This window comes from Stenella coeruleoalba (assembly GCF_951394435.1).
Source record: "Stenella coeruleoalba genome assembly, chromosome: 5".
NCBI classification, from domain to species: Eukaryota; Metazoa; Chordata; class Mammalia; order Artiodactyla; family Delphinidae; genus Stenella; species Stenella coeruleoalba.
The window spans coordinates 63,201,158-63,215,927 of record NC_137150.1 but is presented as its reverse complement, the minus strand read 5'-3'; the positions used below and the strand labels follow the sequence as shown (position 1 = coordinate 63,215,927).

Below are 14,770 nucleotides of genomic sequence, written 5' to 3'. Positions count from 1 at the left end.
ATAAAATAAATGTATTAAAAAAAAATGATCAGTGCAAAATGGGAGGGATTAAGAAGGAATGAGACTGTACTTTTGAGGCATGTGAGTAAGAGAGACAAGAGAAAGAACTCAAGGAGAAAGTCTGCAACAATGAAAATGTATATGTAACTATATCACACACAAAATATGCAAAAATATTAACTGGAAGTGAATTTTACTATATATAAATTACACCTCAATTAAAAAAAATTAAATGGAAGGAAATACACCAAAACATTAGTATTTTGTTTACTTTTGAGTTGTGCCACTTTCAAACGATAATGTTTTTCCTTCACTTTTCCTGTATTTTCTAAATTTTCTATAATAAACATATTACATTTATAATGTGAAACAGAAACATGCTAATTTTACAAGAATGTGTTTATATGTCACTAGTCATAGCGGGGAGGAAGGAAGGCAAAGGGAGAAAATGCAGGGGCTGAGCAGCTGGGTAAAGAACCAACTGGGAAATTGGCAAGAACCAAGAGCTACCTTTAGCTAAATACATAAGGATACAAGATGACAATTGGACAAATTTTACAGTTATCACTCAAATGAAATAAAGAAAAAAATCACATAGTGTACATACAGTGATCAATATATTCCTTTATTATTGAAAAAATAAACTGGCTCCTATAAGAATTCATCTAAAATAAAGTATCGCTTGCTTCCTTCCATTTATCACTTGCACCCAGGATTTATAAAAATCTCACTTAAGGCTAGTAAGTGGTGGATGAAACAAAGCACAAATGCAGAAGAGGGAAACATTGCTAATTAAAGGCAGCAAACAATCAGAATTAATCATGTTTTTAAGGTTTAAGATGTTTTTGTTTTAGAAAAACTAAAGCTGCTTTACCAGCCCCTTTTAATTGTGTAGAAACCACTATGGTTACAGACAGAAAATGACTAAGCATAATGATAGTCAAAGGGGGAAAAAAAGACAACTTACTTCATCATTGAGCCAGTGATAGTTCTTCAAGGTCTGGATATCTCCTCGAGTGATTCGTAATTTGAAAGCACTACTTAGGATCTCATCCTGTGGGCCATGGCCTAGAGCATTACTGATTTCCTTTTCCATGTCCTGAATTACAAAGTCCAGAGGTTGCTACTTTAATATGGAACCACTATCAGATACTGAAAGTCTGAGATTGAAAAAAGCTTTTCAGGGCTTCCCTGGTGGTGCAGTGGTTGGGAGTCCGCCTGCCGATTCAGGGGACACGGGTTCGTGCCCCGGTCCGGGAAGATCCCACATGCCACGGAGCAGCTGGGCCCGTGGGCCATGGCCACTGCACCTGCGCGTCCGGGGCCTGTGCTCCGCGACAGGAGGGGCTGCAACAGTGAGAGGCCCACGTACCGCAAAAAAAAAAAAAGCTTTTCATCTCTGTAATACCTGACCCTTAAGAAAAACAGATCATCAAATACCTACTAAATTGAAGTAGGAAAGACTTTCAATTTAGGAGCACAAAGCAATCTTACTACTAATGGTTATAAAAAATGCTAGTTCAATTATTAACTTCTGAAAACAATAATTTGATAATAATATTTAAAGTATACTCTCAATTATCCCACTACCATGTGGGATACATGAGCCAAACATGTACCAGATGCTTGAAGCACACCATTAATCCCTGCTTGTGGGGAAAGTATTATCACCATTTTATAGAAGAGGTAAAGCTCAGAGAATTTTGGTTACATGGTCAAAGTCATATAATGATTAAAAGGCAGAGCCAAGATTTGAACACCGGAGTGTCTCACTCCTTAGCCTTTGCTCCTTTCACAATACTATAAAAGCATTTTCATACTTTCCTTATCTACCTCCTGAACTTTTATTTTAAAACATCAAAGTAATAAAATTAGGAATCAAAGAGATCATTCTATCTACTTTTGACATGAAGAGAGTAAGCAGAAACTAGAAAACTAGGCAGCAGTCTAGCAACTGAGACCTTATTGAATAGATGGCATCATTCTGAAGAATTACAAAGAGAAATGCATATTTAAGCTATAAGCCTGAATCTATAAACCAAATAGAAGTTATTTCATCCAAATATTTTCCATACTGCTCCCCCCCACTAAACACAATTTTGTAATTTTATGGATCTCTCTCTCTCCACCTGCATGTCCAACATATAGTAAGTGCTCAATAAATATTCACTGAATAGGACTGACTACCACAACAATGGAGGAGTCAAGATGTGGGCTCACCTTTAAAATGAGAATTTTTAACTACCTTCATTTCCTTGTTTTCTATAAGTTTTTACTTACAGAAACGTTTCAAATACAGTATCATTGAAAGGGACATTTTAGTGAACCATAATCGCTTAACAAAAACCTCAATGAAGGGGAGTTCCCTGGCAGTCCAGTGGTTGGGACTTGGTGCTTTCACTGCCTGGGCCTGGGTTCGATCCCTGGTTGGGGAACTGGGATCCCACAGGCCATGCATCTTGGCCAAAACTAAACAAATAAAATTAAATGTTTAAAAAAAAAAAAGAACTGCAATGAACTCCTTCCTAATGTCAAACCCATACAGTGTAACTCAAAATATTTTAAGTTTAGAAAAAGAATCTACAAAGAACCCATTATATTCCAAGATATGTGACAATCCTGTCTACTCGCATTTGCTGAAATTAATCTAATTCCTTAGGCCACTTTCACAGATCACTAATGATCAGTGTAGCCAGTGACTGACCAGCCCTTGGGCATGATTTCCTTCATACATACATTCCCTAGCCTGGAGAAACTCTTCAAAACAAAACATTCACTCAAGTCTTAAATAACTGAGGTTATTTAAAAACATGCCCCTTATTCTGATCAACACAAGAAACAAGAAACAATACCTCTGTAAGTTCAAGAAGATCATCTGTCCTTTTATCCCTCTCTTTGCTTGAGCAATTTTTTTCTTTTGTCTCAAGTATTGACATCTTCCTCCTGAGTAAGCCATTGCTTCCACTGCCCAGGCGCAGTCGGGCTGACACTTCTTCAGATAAGTCAGGTTCCAGCTGGAGTCCCCTCCTCTGATCAAAAAAGTTCCCATATTCTACTGACATGTTTGATATTTGCACGTATAAACATACATAACACATGAAATATAAAACAGCACCATTATCTTGAAAGAAAAGAGAATTAGTAAATCCCCAAATGAGTAAAGTAGATTAAGCATATCTGCCTGTCCCTGGAAGAAGGAACAAAAATGGTTCAAGACCTAAGGCTCACAACAGGACACCTCAGTTATAAACCATGAAGCAGAACATTTGTTTTCCCTGGAGGTAGCAAGAAAAGTATTTTCAGTTTTCTTATTTCAATTAAAAATAATATAGTTAAAAGACATTTTGAAAAGCTTTAAAAAAGCAAAAAATATGACCCATAATCCCACCACTCAAAATAAACCACTTCTATCCTTATACCAAGTAAACTTGTTCTACTTCATCCTTTTAAAAAAGTAATTATATATTATAGAAAAATGCACAAAACATTAATGTGCCACTTAATTCTTGTAATATTAACACCTATGTAACCACCATTCAGGTCAATAAACAGAATTTTGCCAGCATCCCAGAAACTCTGATAAGAATCTTTCCTTATCATGACTCTACATAACTGTTAATACTGAACTTAAGTCATCTGGTAGGCAAATTTATCTAAAATTAGGAAATTTATTTAGAAATAGAGCATTGGGGGCTTCCCTGGTGGAGCAGTGGTTGAGAGTCCGCCTGCCGATGCAGGGGACATGGGTTCGTGCCCCGGTCCGGGAAGATCCCACATGCCGCGGAGCGGCTGGGCCCATGAGCCATGGCTGCTGAGCCTGCGTGTCCGGAGCCTGTGCTCCGCAACGGGAGAGGCCACAACAATGAGAGGCCCGTGTACCAAAAAAAAAAAAAAAGAAATAGAGCATTGGACTAGAGCTACACTCTCAACACACGTAGCCAGTGCTCTTTACTCTAGCTAACTGCCAGGTATACTGGTCCTAGGAAACCAGTAGCTGCTGGCCCTTCCACATGGTCCCAGATCGCAATGCCTTCAGGTTCAGCAAGGATAGAAGCAGGATGTAGTCTTTAGCCAGGTAACAAATACATTAGAGAAGGGAACAATCTAAGACTTAGGACTTAAGATCATGACTTAAGACTATGACTTAGCCTTAAGACTAGTTCTTATGAAGATATCAAATGGGAAAAGAGAATCTTGATCAGACTGATACTTAACACAAAGCAGTTCCCTAAACTTTGGTATTTCTATTACCTAAAATATGAAATAATCTAAAACTTCAAGTTTGCATTTAGTTTAGGAATATAATTCTTTTGGATGTGGAGTGCTTAGTAAACACTTTGCCACTATTACTTAAAATGTTGGTATTGCTATGGAGATCATTGGGACACTTCTTATTCTGATACTTATATAGAAAATGTAAAATCCAATTAAGCAGAAGATTGGTAATATTTTCAAATAAATATGAAATCTTGAATCTGAAAAGTGCCGAACAACCATTTTCCCTAAAGATGTATGGTTTTAAAAAATTCTCCAAAAGAAGCCAGGCAACACAGATAAGGGTTGGGATGGAGGCAAGTTAGTCTCTCTTACAAAGGTCGCGATAGCACAGAGATAAAAATCTTGCAACTCAGAAGAAAGCCAAAGGTGTGTATCCTCAATGCCTGCTGCTTCTTCAAAGAAAACAACGGAATTAGAAATCAAAGTAACGTATATCGTATCTTATTTTTCATGGGCCCAAAATTTTAACATAAGTCAGGTGAAAGAGTAAAAGACATAAAATTTAACTAGGGTTTCTACTTACACCTTCATTTTCTAGTCTGATTCCAAGTGTCTTCTCTGTATCAGAAAGTTTCCCCTTTGAACACCTGAGGAAAAAAAGTGAGAGATTACAGACTGGATGACTGTAATCTGATACATATTAAACTAGTTTCAGAAAGAAGATTTAATAATTGTAAACAAATATTGCCTTGAGTTTATATAGTCCTCTAAACCAAAGGTTAGCAAAATTTTTCTAAAAAGGATCAGACAGTAAATATCTTAGCTTTGCAGGTCTTATGGTTTTTGTCACATCTTCTCAACTTGCATTGTAGTTTAAAAGTGGCCAAAAGTAGTATGTAAATGAGTGAGTATGACTGTGTCCAATAAAACTTTACTTACAAAAACAGGCAGGTGGACCAGATTTGGTCCATGGGCCATAGTTTACCAAACTCTACTATAAATGAACCAACATCCAAAATCCTAAGGCACACAGAACTGCCTTCACTGTTCATATACTAGAGATGCTGACCACCAGAGATGCCCACTACACCCACGCTCTTATCTAAGCAGTACCTATGCCTCCCAACCTCTAATGCCTAGGGGAGAAGGGCACCCTCCCAAGCTAGGGTGGACATCTGACACAAGAGCTACCTATGTACCCACATATGCTGACCAGCTACCAGAGCTGAGAAGAGTTCACAATTCCTCAGACATGGTTACTCATAAATATAGTTTATAATATGTCAATAGATGGAGAGATATACCATGTTCTTGGATTGGAATAATCAACATTGTGAAAATGACTCTACTACCCAAAGCAATCTACAGATTCAGTGCAGTCCCTATCAAACTACCACTGGCATTTTTCACAGAACTAGAACAAAAAATTTCACAATTTGTATGGAAACACAAAAGACCCCGAATAGCCAAAGCAATCCTGAGTACGAAAAATGGAGCTGGAGGAATCAGGCTCCCTGACTTCAGACTATACTACAAAGCTACAGTAATCAAGACAGTATGGTACTGGCACAAAAACAGAAAGATCAATGGAACAGGATAGAAAGCCCAGAGATAAACCCACGCACATATGGTCACCTCATCTTTGATAAAGGAGGCAGGAATGTACGGTGGAGAAAGGACAGCCTCTTCAATAAGTGGTGCTGGGGAAACTGGACAGGTACATATAAAAGTATGAGATTAGATCACTCCCTAACACCGTACACAAAAATAAGCTCAAAATGGATTAAAGACCTAAATGTAAGGCCAGACACTATCAAACTCTTAGAGGAAAACATAGGCAGAACACTCTATGACATAAATCACAGCAAGATCCTTTTTGACCCACCTCCTAGAGAAATAGAAATAAAAACAAAAATAAACAAATGGGACCTAATGAAACTTAAAAGCTTTTGCACAGCAAAGGAAACCATAAACAAGACCAAAAGACAACCCTCAGAATGGGAGAAAATATTTGCAAATGAAGCAACTGACAAAGGATTTATTTCCAAAATTTACAAGCAGCTCATGCAGCTCAATAACAAAAAAACAAACAACCCAATCCAAAAATGGGCAGAAGACCTAAATAGACATTTCTCCAAAGAAGATATACAGACTGCCAACAAACACATGAAAGAATGCTCAACATCATTAATCATTAGAGAAATGCAAATCAAAACTACAATGAGATATCATCTCACACCAATCAGAATGGCCATCATCAAAAAATCTAGAAACAATGCTGGAGAGGGTGTGGAGAAAAGGGAACACTCTTGCACTGCTGGTGGGAATGTGAATTGGTACAGCCACTGTGGAGAACAGTATGGAGGTTCCTTAAAAAACTACAAATAGAACTACCATATGACCCAGCAAACCCACTACTGGGCATATACCGAGAAAACCAAAATTCAAAAAGAGTCATGTACCAAAATGTTCATTGCAGCTCTATTTACAATAGCCCGGAGGTGGAAACAACCTAAGTGTCCATCATCAGATGAATGGATAAAGATGTGGCACATATATACAATGGAATATTACTCAGCCATAAAAAGAAACGAAATTGAGCTATTTGTAATGAGGTGGATAGACCTAGAGTCTGTCATACAGAGTGAAGTAAGTCAGAAAGAGAGAGACAAATACCGTATGCTAACACATATATATGTAATTTAAGAAAAAAGAAATGTCATGAAGAACCTAGGGGTAAGACAGGAATAAAGACACAGACCTACTAGAGAACGGACTTGAGGATATGGGGAGGGGGAAGGGTGAGCTGTGACAAAGCGAGAGAGAGGCATGGACATATATACACTACCAAATGTAAGGTAGATAGCTAGTGGGAAGCAGCCGCATAGCACAGGGAGATCAGCTTGGTGCTTTGTGACCGCCCGGAGGGGTGGGATAGGGAGGGTGGGAGGGAGGGAGACGCAAGAGGGAAGAGATATGGGAGCATATGTATATGTATAACTGATTCACTTTGTTATAAAGCAGAAACTAACACACCATAGTAAAGCAATTATACCCCAATAAAGATGTTAAAAAAAAGAAAGAAAATAATATGTCAAAGAAAACTTAGAATAAACTGAACCATGTACCTCTTTTCACTTCTCACTGAACATAGAGGTCCCCTTGTTTCAACAACTCTATCTGTGAGGATGATAAAAAAAAGAAAAAAAAGCATTTCCTTTATTAATCAATCATATAGCTGGAATTTCAATTTACGGTTTCCAAAGTATCAAGATATTAATTTACACTGAAATGCTAAAATGGGTTCTAAAGACATTAGCCTCCATACAAATTAATTTGCTTAAAAATGCATAAATCTCTTTCTCCTTTAAGTATTATCTTTAGTGTAAACTGACTAATATCTGCTCATCTGGTAAGCTATCATTTAGTGTCATTTAGTGAACAGCAAGTGGAGAAATACAAGGAAATTAATATAAGGAATACAAAGAAATTAATGTTAGGCTCACAAAATATACACTACGATATAGAAGCTAGGAATAATAATCAAGAGGTATTTTATAAATTGGCTTTATTTTGAAATAGCATTTTTAATAAACTACTGGTACTGGTAGTATCCCATCAATGCCCTGGGGTCTGATAATGTTTTAAAGTTTGGTACACCATCTTTTACTAGTATGTCATTTTTCAATTTTATATGCACTTGAACTAAGTTCAATATATTAAGACTATTAAGATAGAGCTAAATCTGGGAACTCACATTGTTTTGGAACAAACTGAGTTGTTCTGACTCCATGACTTTGCTCTTGCCCCCAGCCTTTGGTCTTTAATGTGTCCATCTGACTTCTTTGAGAACTTAGAAACACAAAAAGTGAAGAAGATCAGATACAAAAGGAAAATCTATTATAAGTATTCATTATCTCTTTCTGGTAAGCTTCTCCAAACAGGAGTTATTGATAACCCAGAAACGTCAAATTACAAGAGAAAGGGTGCAACATAGCATCATCTGGGACTAGGATAAAAGGAGTCTAATCCTGATTCTAATATTCCAGCCAAGTTACCTAACCTCCAGTTTCTCCATTATAAAAGTGGATGTTCTCCATCCCCAGCACCACCTTGACTGAAAAAATCTCAGCATGATAACACCCAAGTTAAAAGATGAAAAATTTTAAACGATATACTGAAATGGATCCCAAAACAACACATTAAAAGAACATAAGAAGAAAAAGAACAACAACCAAAAAAACATAATAAGCAAAATAGTTTGAGGATTTTGCTGACATGACAAAACCAATAGTTCATGAAGTATACTGCTGCTTCCAACAGTGGCTAGTCAAAATGGAAAAAAATATGAACATTCTGATTGACTAAACTGAATTTCTTTTTAAATAAATTTCTTTATCTATTTTTTGGCTGTGCTTGGTTTTCGTTGCTGGGCGTGGGCTTTCTCTAGTTGCAGTGAGCAGGGGCTACTCTTCAATGCAGTGCACGGGCTTCTCATTGCGGTGGCTTCTCTTGTTGCGGAGCACAGGCTCTAGGCACGCGGGCTTCAGTAGTTGTGGCACAAGGGCTCAGTAGTTGTGGCTCACGGACTCTAGAGCACAGGCTCAGTAGTTGTGGCGCACGGGCTTAGTTGCTCCACGGCATGTGGGATCTTCCCGGACCAGGGCTTGAACCCATGTTCCCTGCATTGGCAGGCAGATTCTTAACCACTACGCCACCAGGGAAGTCCCTGAATTTCTTTTTAAAGTTCACAACCAAAGTGAAAATTCCCAAAGTTAAAATTCTTGTTATTTCTGCATTCAACAAGCTAGATAGTCTCGTGACTTCTTCACCTTCAACTTACTGTTACATAATTTCTGGGACTCCCCTCTGTGTATTCTCACACCGCTTGTTAGAATTATCAAGTAGACCTCAAACCTGAGCTCACATATTTTTTGTCCCCTTGTTTACAGGGAAATAAAAGCCCAGACATCAATTCCTTCTGCCATTCTCATCTGTTTGGTCAACTCAGCACAGTTAATTAACAAGCAGTCTTGTAAGGAAAACTTCTTATGACCTGGGATGAGTTTAATCTTGTCTCTAGAGTGGAAGATTTCCGACTGTGCTAAGATGCATCCACTAGGATGCCTCAGAGACTATGTGTACGTGGCAGGGGTGGGGGTGGGGGCTGGGTGGGAGGAGATGAAGGGAGGGAAGAGCGGGGGAGATGAGGGGGAAAAAGAGAGGAAGACAGAGGTCATGAGAAACTTGTGTTGGGGAGGTTGAAAAAACTCTCTGCTCCCTGGGAACCTGACTTCAACCAGTGAATCCACTTTTCTGTGTCAGAGTTTTATGTAAGAGTTCACTTGAACAAAAGCTAACAGAAAATTCTATTTTGTAAAACCACTGTTCTATATAATCCATCAGTACAGACAAATTACAGGGCTCACTCTCTCAATATTAATCTCTTTTTTCAACAAAGCCCTTCCCACCAATCCCTTCTCCAAAAATAAGGAAAAAGATGTCTGGCAAAGCATTGATCTTGGTAACGCATCTTTACCTATGATGAGTTGAAGTAACAGGAGGAACAGTGTTTCCATGACCACCTTCTTTAAGTCGCTCCAATAACCTTCGGTATTTCTCTCTCTCCTCTTTTTGAACACCCTAAATAAAAGAAAGCATTTAGATAACTACCAGCACATCAAACCTATAATTAAATCATAAACAAAGACTAAGAGGTCAAATGCAGCTCATAGATGTGTTTCATTCGCCAGCACAGTGTTTTTGTATTTTAGTGTTCTTTTAATTCCTTTAATTACCAACTTTATAAATTAAAAAGAAAAATCCAGTAACATCTGGTCTCTTTTGAAACACTGTATCAACAATCTGGAGCTATGTAAGACTATTTATTCCCTTTGGTCACCTATTCACTCCAGCCCATTTCACTCATTTACATTATCTGCTAGACCTTGATAGCATCTGAGTTTTTGACAGTGAAACTGGGTAAACCACAAAAAACTCAGCAGAAATAATCCACTTGCATATTCAGAACATTCAGCTTCCGAAACAGAACTGGTCTTACCAAAGTCACTAACGACCCTCTATGGCCAGATCCAATGGACACATTTTCAGCTCTTCTGTCAATTGACCTCTCTCTCCAGCATCTCACCCTGCTAACCTCGCCTTGCCTTCCTGGACAATACACTTTCCTGATTTCTTTTTTTTTTTTTAATATTTATTTATTTTCTTTATTTTTTTAGCTGTGTCGGATCTTAGTTGTGGCACGCGAGATCTTTGATGAGGCACATGGGATCTTTTGTTGCGGCACGCAAGCTTCTCTCTAGCCCTGGCGTGTGGGCTCCAGGGCGCGTGGACTCTGTAGTTTGTAGCACACAGGTGCTCCCATTGAGGCGCAAAAGCTCAGTAGTTGTGGTGCATGGGTTTAGTTGCCCCGCAGGATGTGGGTTCTTAGTTCCCCAACCAGGGATCGAACCTGCATCCCCTGCATTGGAAGGCGGATTCTTTACTACTGGACCACCAGGGAAGCCCCTCTCCTAACTTCTTCTTATCTTCTCAGTCTCCACTGAAGATTATTTCTTCTGCCTCCCTGTAAATGTCGATGGTTCTGCCCATTACCTTTTCTCACAGTACATACTCTCCCTGAATAATCTCTTCAGCTCCCTTGATTTATCTAACACCAATATGCAGAAGATTCAGCAATGTGTCCCTAAGCTTGCCTTCTTCTCAAAACTCCCATATATCCAAAAGTCTACGGGACAGGTCTTCTTGCGTGTTTCACAGGCACTTTAAACAATGTACATAACTGAAGTCATCACCTTCCCCTAAACACATAGGGTATCCTGGTCAGTGACACATATTTATCCAAGATTGAAATCTGGGACTCAGGCTCTTCCATCTAACCTTATATCACACTTAACCAGTAAGTATGTCCTTGCTAATACTACCTTCTAATGTTTCTAGAATATGGCCTGTGTATACCCCATACATATCTGCTCAGTCCCATCCCTTATTTCTTATCTAGGAGGTACTGAAGCCTACTTTAATACCTCTGCTTAAAATCCCCTCCAGGGCTGCAGTCCATTCCTTTCTCTGCCTACTTGCTTGCTGATTACAACAATTAATGTATAAGCTCCTAGAGAACAGGGACCATATTTTATTCAATTCTGAATTGCTGAAAACTGGCAGAGCACCTGGGACCCAAATAAACATTTCTTTGATGAACTAAGCCAAGTGGCTCAGAAAACCATCTAGCAAATTGCAATAGGTGATGGTCCGGGGGAAATGCCAGAGACAGGAATAGTTCTAAATTCTCCTGGAATAAGTGAAGACTTCAAGAGGGAAGGGAAGATTGTTGATGAAGACATCATGCTAGGTGCCCTAAAAATGGAAGGAAAAAGCAGACATGTACACCATTTACTTCCCTTACTTAGTCACAGTTATTACAGCTTATACAAGAAACAAGTTAGAATAATTCAGGCACCCAAAGAGAAAGAATCTATAATTGTACCTTTTCCTAATATGATTCCTTTTTCTTTCCTTTACCTGAAAATTGACTACATATATACAGAAGAATACATATAAGCATTGGAGTCAAATAGGGGCCAGATATAGAAGGGAGACTGGGAAATTTACAGTCCCTGTACACCCATTTATACCTTTTGTATTTTGTACCACAGAACATATACTATTTATCCCCACCCCACCCAAATTCCTAAAATTGCTTTTAAAAGAGATCAGGCTAAAAGGGCTTACCTCCTCCACAGTACAACGGGGACGCCTCAGACCCTTGCCACCCTCTTCAGAAATCATCTCTGTTACAACCTGTTCCTGAGGCTTCCACGTTAAGGAACTCTCCAGATTGCCTTTGCTATGGCGACGGCCACCTGGTCTTCTATTATAGGCTTCTGAGCTCAAAGTAAAACTGAGAGGAAAAAAAAAGAAAAAGTTATTCCCAAACGGCTTCAATTGCTGGAATTTAAGCTCCAGACAATCCTGTGATTAAGCTGTCTCAGGTTAAGCTTGCTCCTGGCAAATCAGACAACCACCATTCACAAAAATTAGATCTCTAGAGCAGAGGGCACCCCAGAATTCTGCTATGGAATGTCTATTCCCAGTCACCAGGGCTTCCACATGAAAGCCTTTGCCTTTTTCCTCATGCCCAATTTTCCAACTCCAACCCTGGCTTAGCTCGCTATTACACAACATACCCTCCTCTGGTACTACACTTTTCCTTTAGTCATTTGGCACCATTGAAATTAACTATTGGTGTGATTGATTAATTATTGGTGCCACTGTGGGACTGCATCCCACACTAAACTTTAAAGTCCATGAAAACAGAGATTTCATCGTTCCACCACCGTATCCTGGTACATGATCTAAGCCAAAAGGCACTCAATCAGTATCTGCTGAATACTAAATTAATGAATACTAAATTAATAAATGCTAAAGAATGCGAAGCCATGAAGCCCTCACCTAGTCACTGTTGCTGGTTGATAGAGCCTGCCTCTCTTGCCATTACCGATAATGGAACAAACTGACATCATACCTCTCTTGATGTGAGGTTTAAGAAAGGACACATCACATATGCAGTATTTTTACCAAAAAATTTGCATAATCTAAAATAAATCATGAGTAAACATCAGACAAAATTAAGGGATTCTACAAAAGCAATGCTTTGTACTCTTTAAAAATATTCATGCTATTACAGACAAAGAGAGGCTGAGGCGTTGTTCCAGATTAAAGGAGATCAAAGAGACATGAAAATTAAATGTAATACATGATCCTGCCCTGAATTGTGGGCCAGAAAAAAAGAATCTCTATAATAGAGAAATTTAAATAAGATTATATAATAGTACTATATCAATGTTAAATTTTCTGATTTTGGTAATCTGTGATTATGTAAGTGAATGTCCTCATTCTGAGAAATAAACACACTCAAGTACTTATGATTAAAGGGGCATGAGTCTAAGACTTACTCTCAAATGATTCAGAAAAAAATATTATGTACATATAACAGAGAATGATGAAGCAAACTGGAAAAATGATAACAACTGGTGAATCTAGGTCAAATGTATTCACCTACAGAGTTTCAAAATACTGTACATGAAGCAAAAACTGACATAACTGGATGAGAGAAATAGTCAAGTCCACAATTACAGTAGGAAACATCAACACTCTATACTCATCAATCAATAAAAAAGTAGACAGAAAATCAGTAAGATCTGTAAAACATTATCAGCAAACTATTAATAAGATATTTACAGAACACTCCACCCAACAATAGCAGAATACACATTCTTTTCAACAAACATGGAATATCCAGACTGAATATATTCTAGGACATAAACAAATGTTAACAAATTTAAAAGGACTGAAATCGTACTAAGTATATTCTCTGACCATAATGAAATTAAACTAGAAATCAGTAACAGAAAGATATCTGGAAACCCCCAAGTATCTGGAAATTAAACAATATAATTCTACCCTTCTAAATAATCACAGGTTAAAGAGGAGTATGAATGAAGAGTAAAATGAAGAGTATAAGCCTGATTGTAGAATTAACCTTAGTTTCAGCTTAACCAGTTTTCTCATAATTACATTCAGATTATTGATCTTTTCAGAAATACTACATTAGGTGATGATGTCCTGTTCAGTGCAATGTATCTGGAGGCCAGGATGTGAGTTTGCCCACTCTGGGTGATTTAAACTTTGATCCTTTGGTTAAGGTGGCGTCAGGCAGGTTTCTCCACTCTGAAGTTACTATTTTTCCCTTTATAATTAGTAAGTCATTTGTGGGGAAAAATTCTGAGTTTATGTAAATATTCCATACTTCATCAAACTTTTACTTACTAGTTTTAGCTCAACTGACAATTCCTGTATATATCAGTTATTACTGAGACAGTTAAAAGATGGTGATTTTCTAATTCCATCATTCCCTCTACACTTACTAGCTGGCATTCTACTATAAAGACCTTTTCCTCCCACACTATGTATTTATTTATTAACATGTGTATTCTTGTCTTTATTCATCTGATGCTTAAATTGTCCCCAACTGGCCAGTGAAAGCCCCTTCAAGTTTCCTCCTGTGTCATGTTGATAATGTCCCCAGGTTTTTAGGGCTCCTTTAATTGCTGGCACAGGACGTTCCACAATCATTTTTTACTTTATCTCTCCTAATCCTACAATCAGCCATTTAGCCACCTCCAGGGAGCCTTACTTTTTATAGTTAGTGTCTCATTTTCAAACATGAGTGGACAGCCAAGGATTACCAGGTATTTGAATAAGAACTCATAAGAAAGATAAAACCAAAATAAACCGAAGGGGGAAGAGTAACTCAAAGGAAGCAGACAAAGCAAGGAGGAGAAGAAATTTTAAAATAATTAACAGCTTTAGAGAGATAAGAAAAGATATTGTATCTCTATAATAAGAATTCGATGGTTGGAGAAAGAAAAAGCCATGGGGAATAGGAAGTGGGAGGATGCTTACAACTTAAAAACTATGAAGCCAAAAAAACCCACAAAAGTATACATATATGTTTATCTCAGTGGTAGAA

The 14,770-nt window shown here is 38.0% G+C and overlaps 1 protein-coding gene across 5 annotated transcripts in view; it reads right to left on the bottom strand.

Annotated features, from left to right (window-relative positions):
- Nucleotides 1-14,770, bottom strand: part of SENP2 (SUMO specific peptidase 2) — a 44,049-nt gene that overhangs the window by 17,620 nt on the left and 11,659 nt on the right. For all 5 annotated transcript variants that reach the window (XM_079921840.1, XM_079921839.1, XM_079921843.1 and 2 more), the window contains 7 exons: nucleotides 11,971-12,139; nucleotides 9,758-9,861; nucleotides 7,976-8,070; nucleotides 7,347-7,398; nucleotides 4,802-4,865; nucleotides 2,853-3,029; nucleotides 968-1,099 (listed from right to left, as the gene is read on the bottom strand). In XM_079921840.1, the coding sequence (XP_079777966.1) occupies nucleotides 968-1,099; nucleotides 2,853-3,029; nucleotides 4,802-4,865; nucleotides 7,347-7,398; nucleotides 7,976-8,070; nucleotides 9,758-9,861; nucleotides 11,971-12,139 (793 nt within the window). The remainder of the gene's footprint in view (nucleotides 1-967; nucleotides 1,100-2,852; nucleotides 3,030-4,801; nucleotides 4,866-7,346; nucleotides 7,399-7,975; nucleotides 8,071-9,757; nucleotides 9,862-11,970; nucleotides 12,140-14,770) is intronic.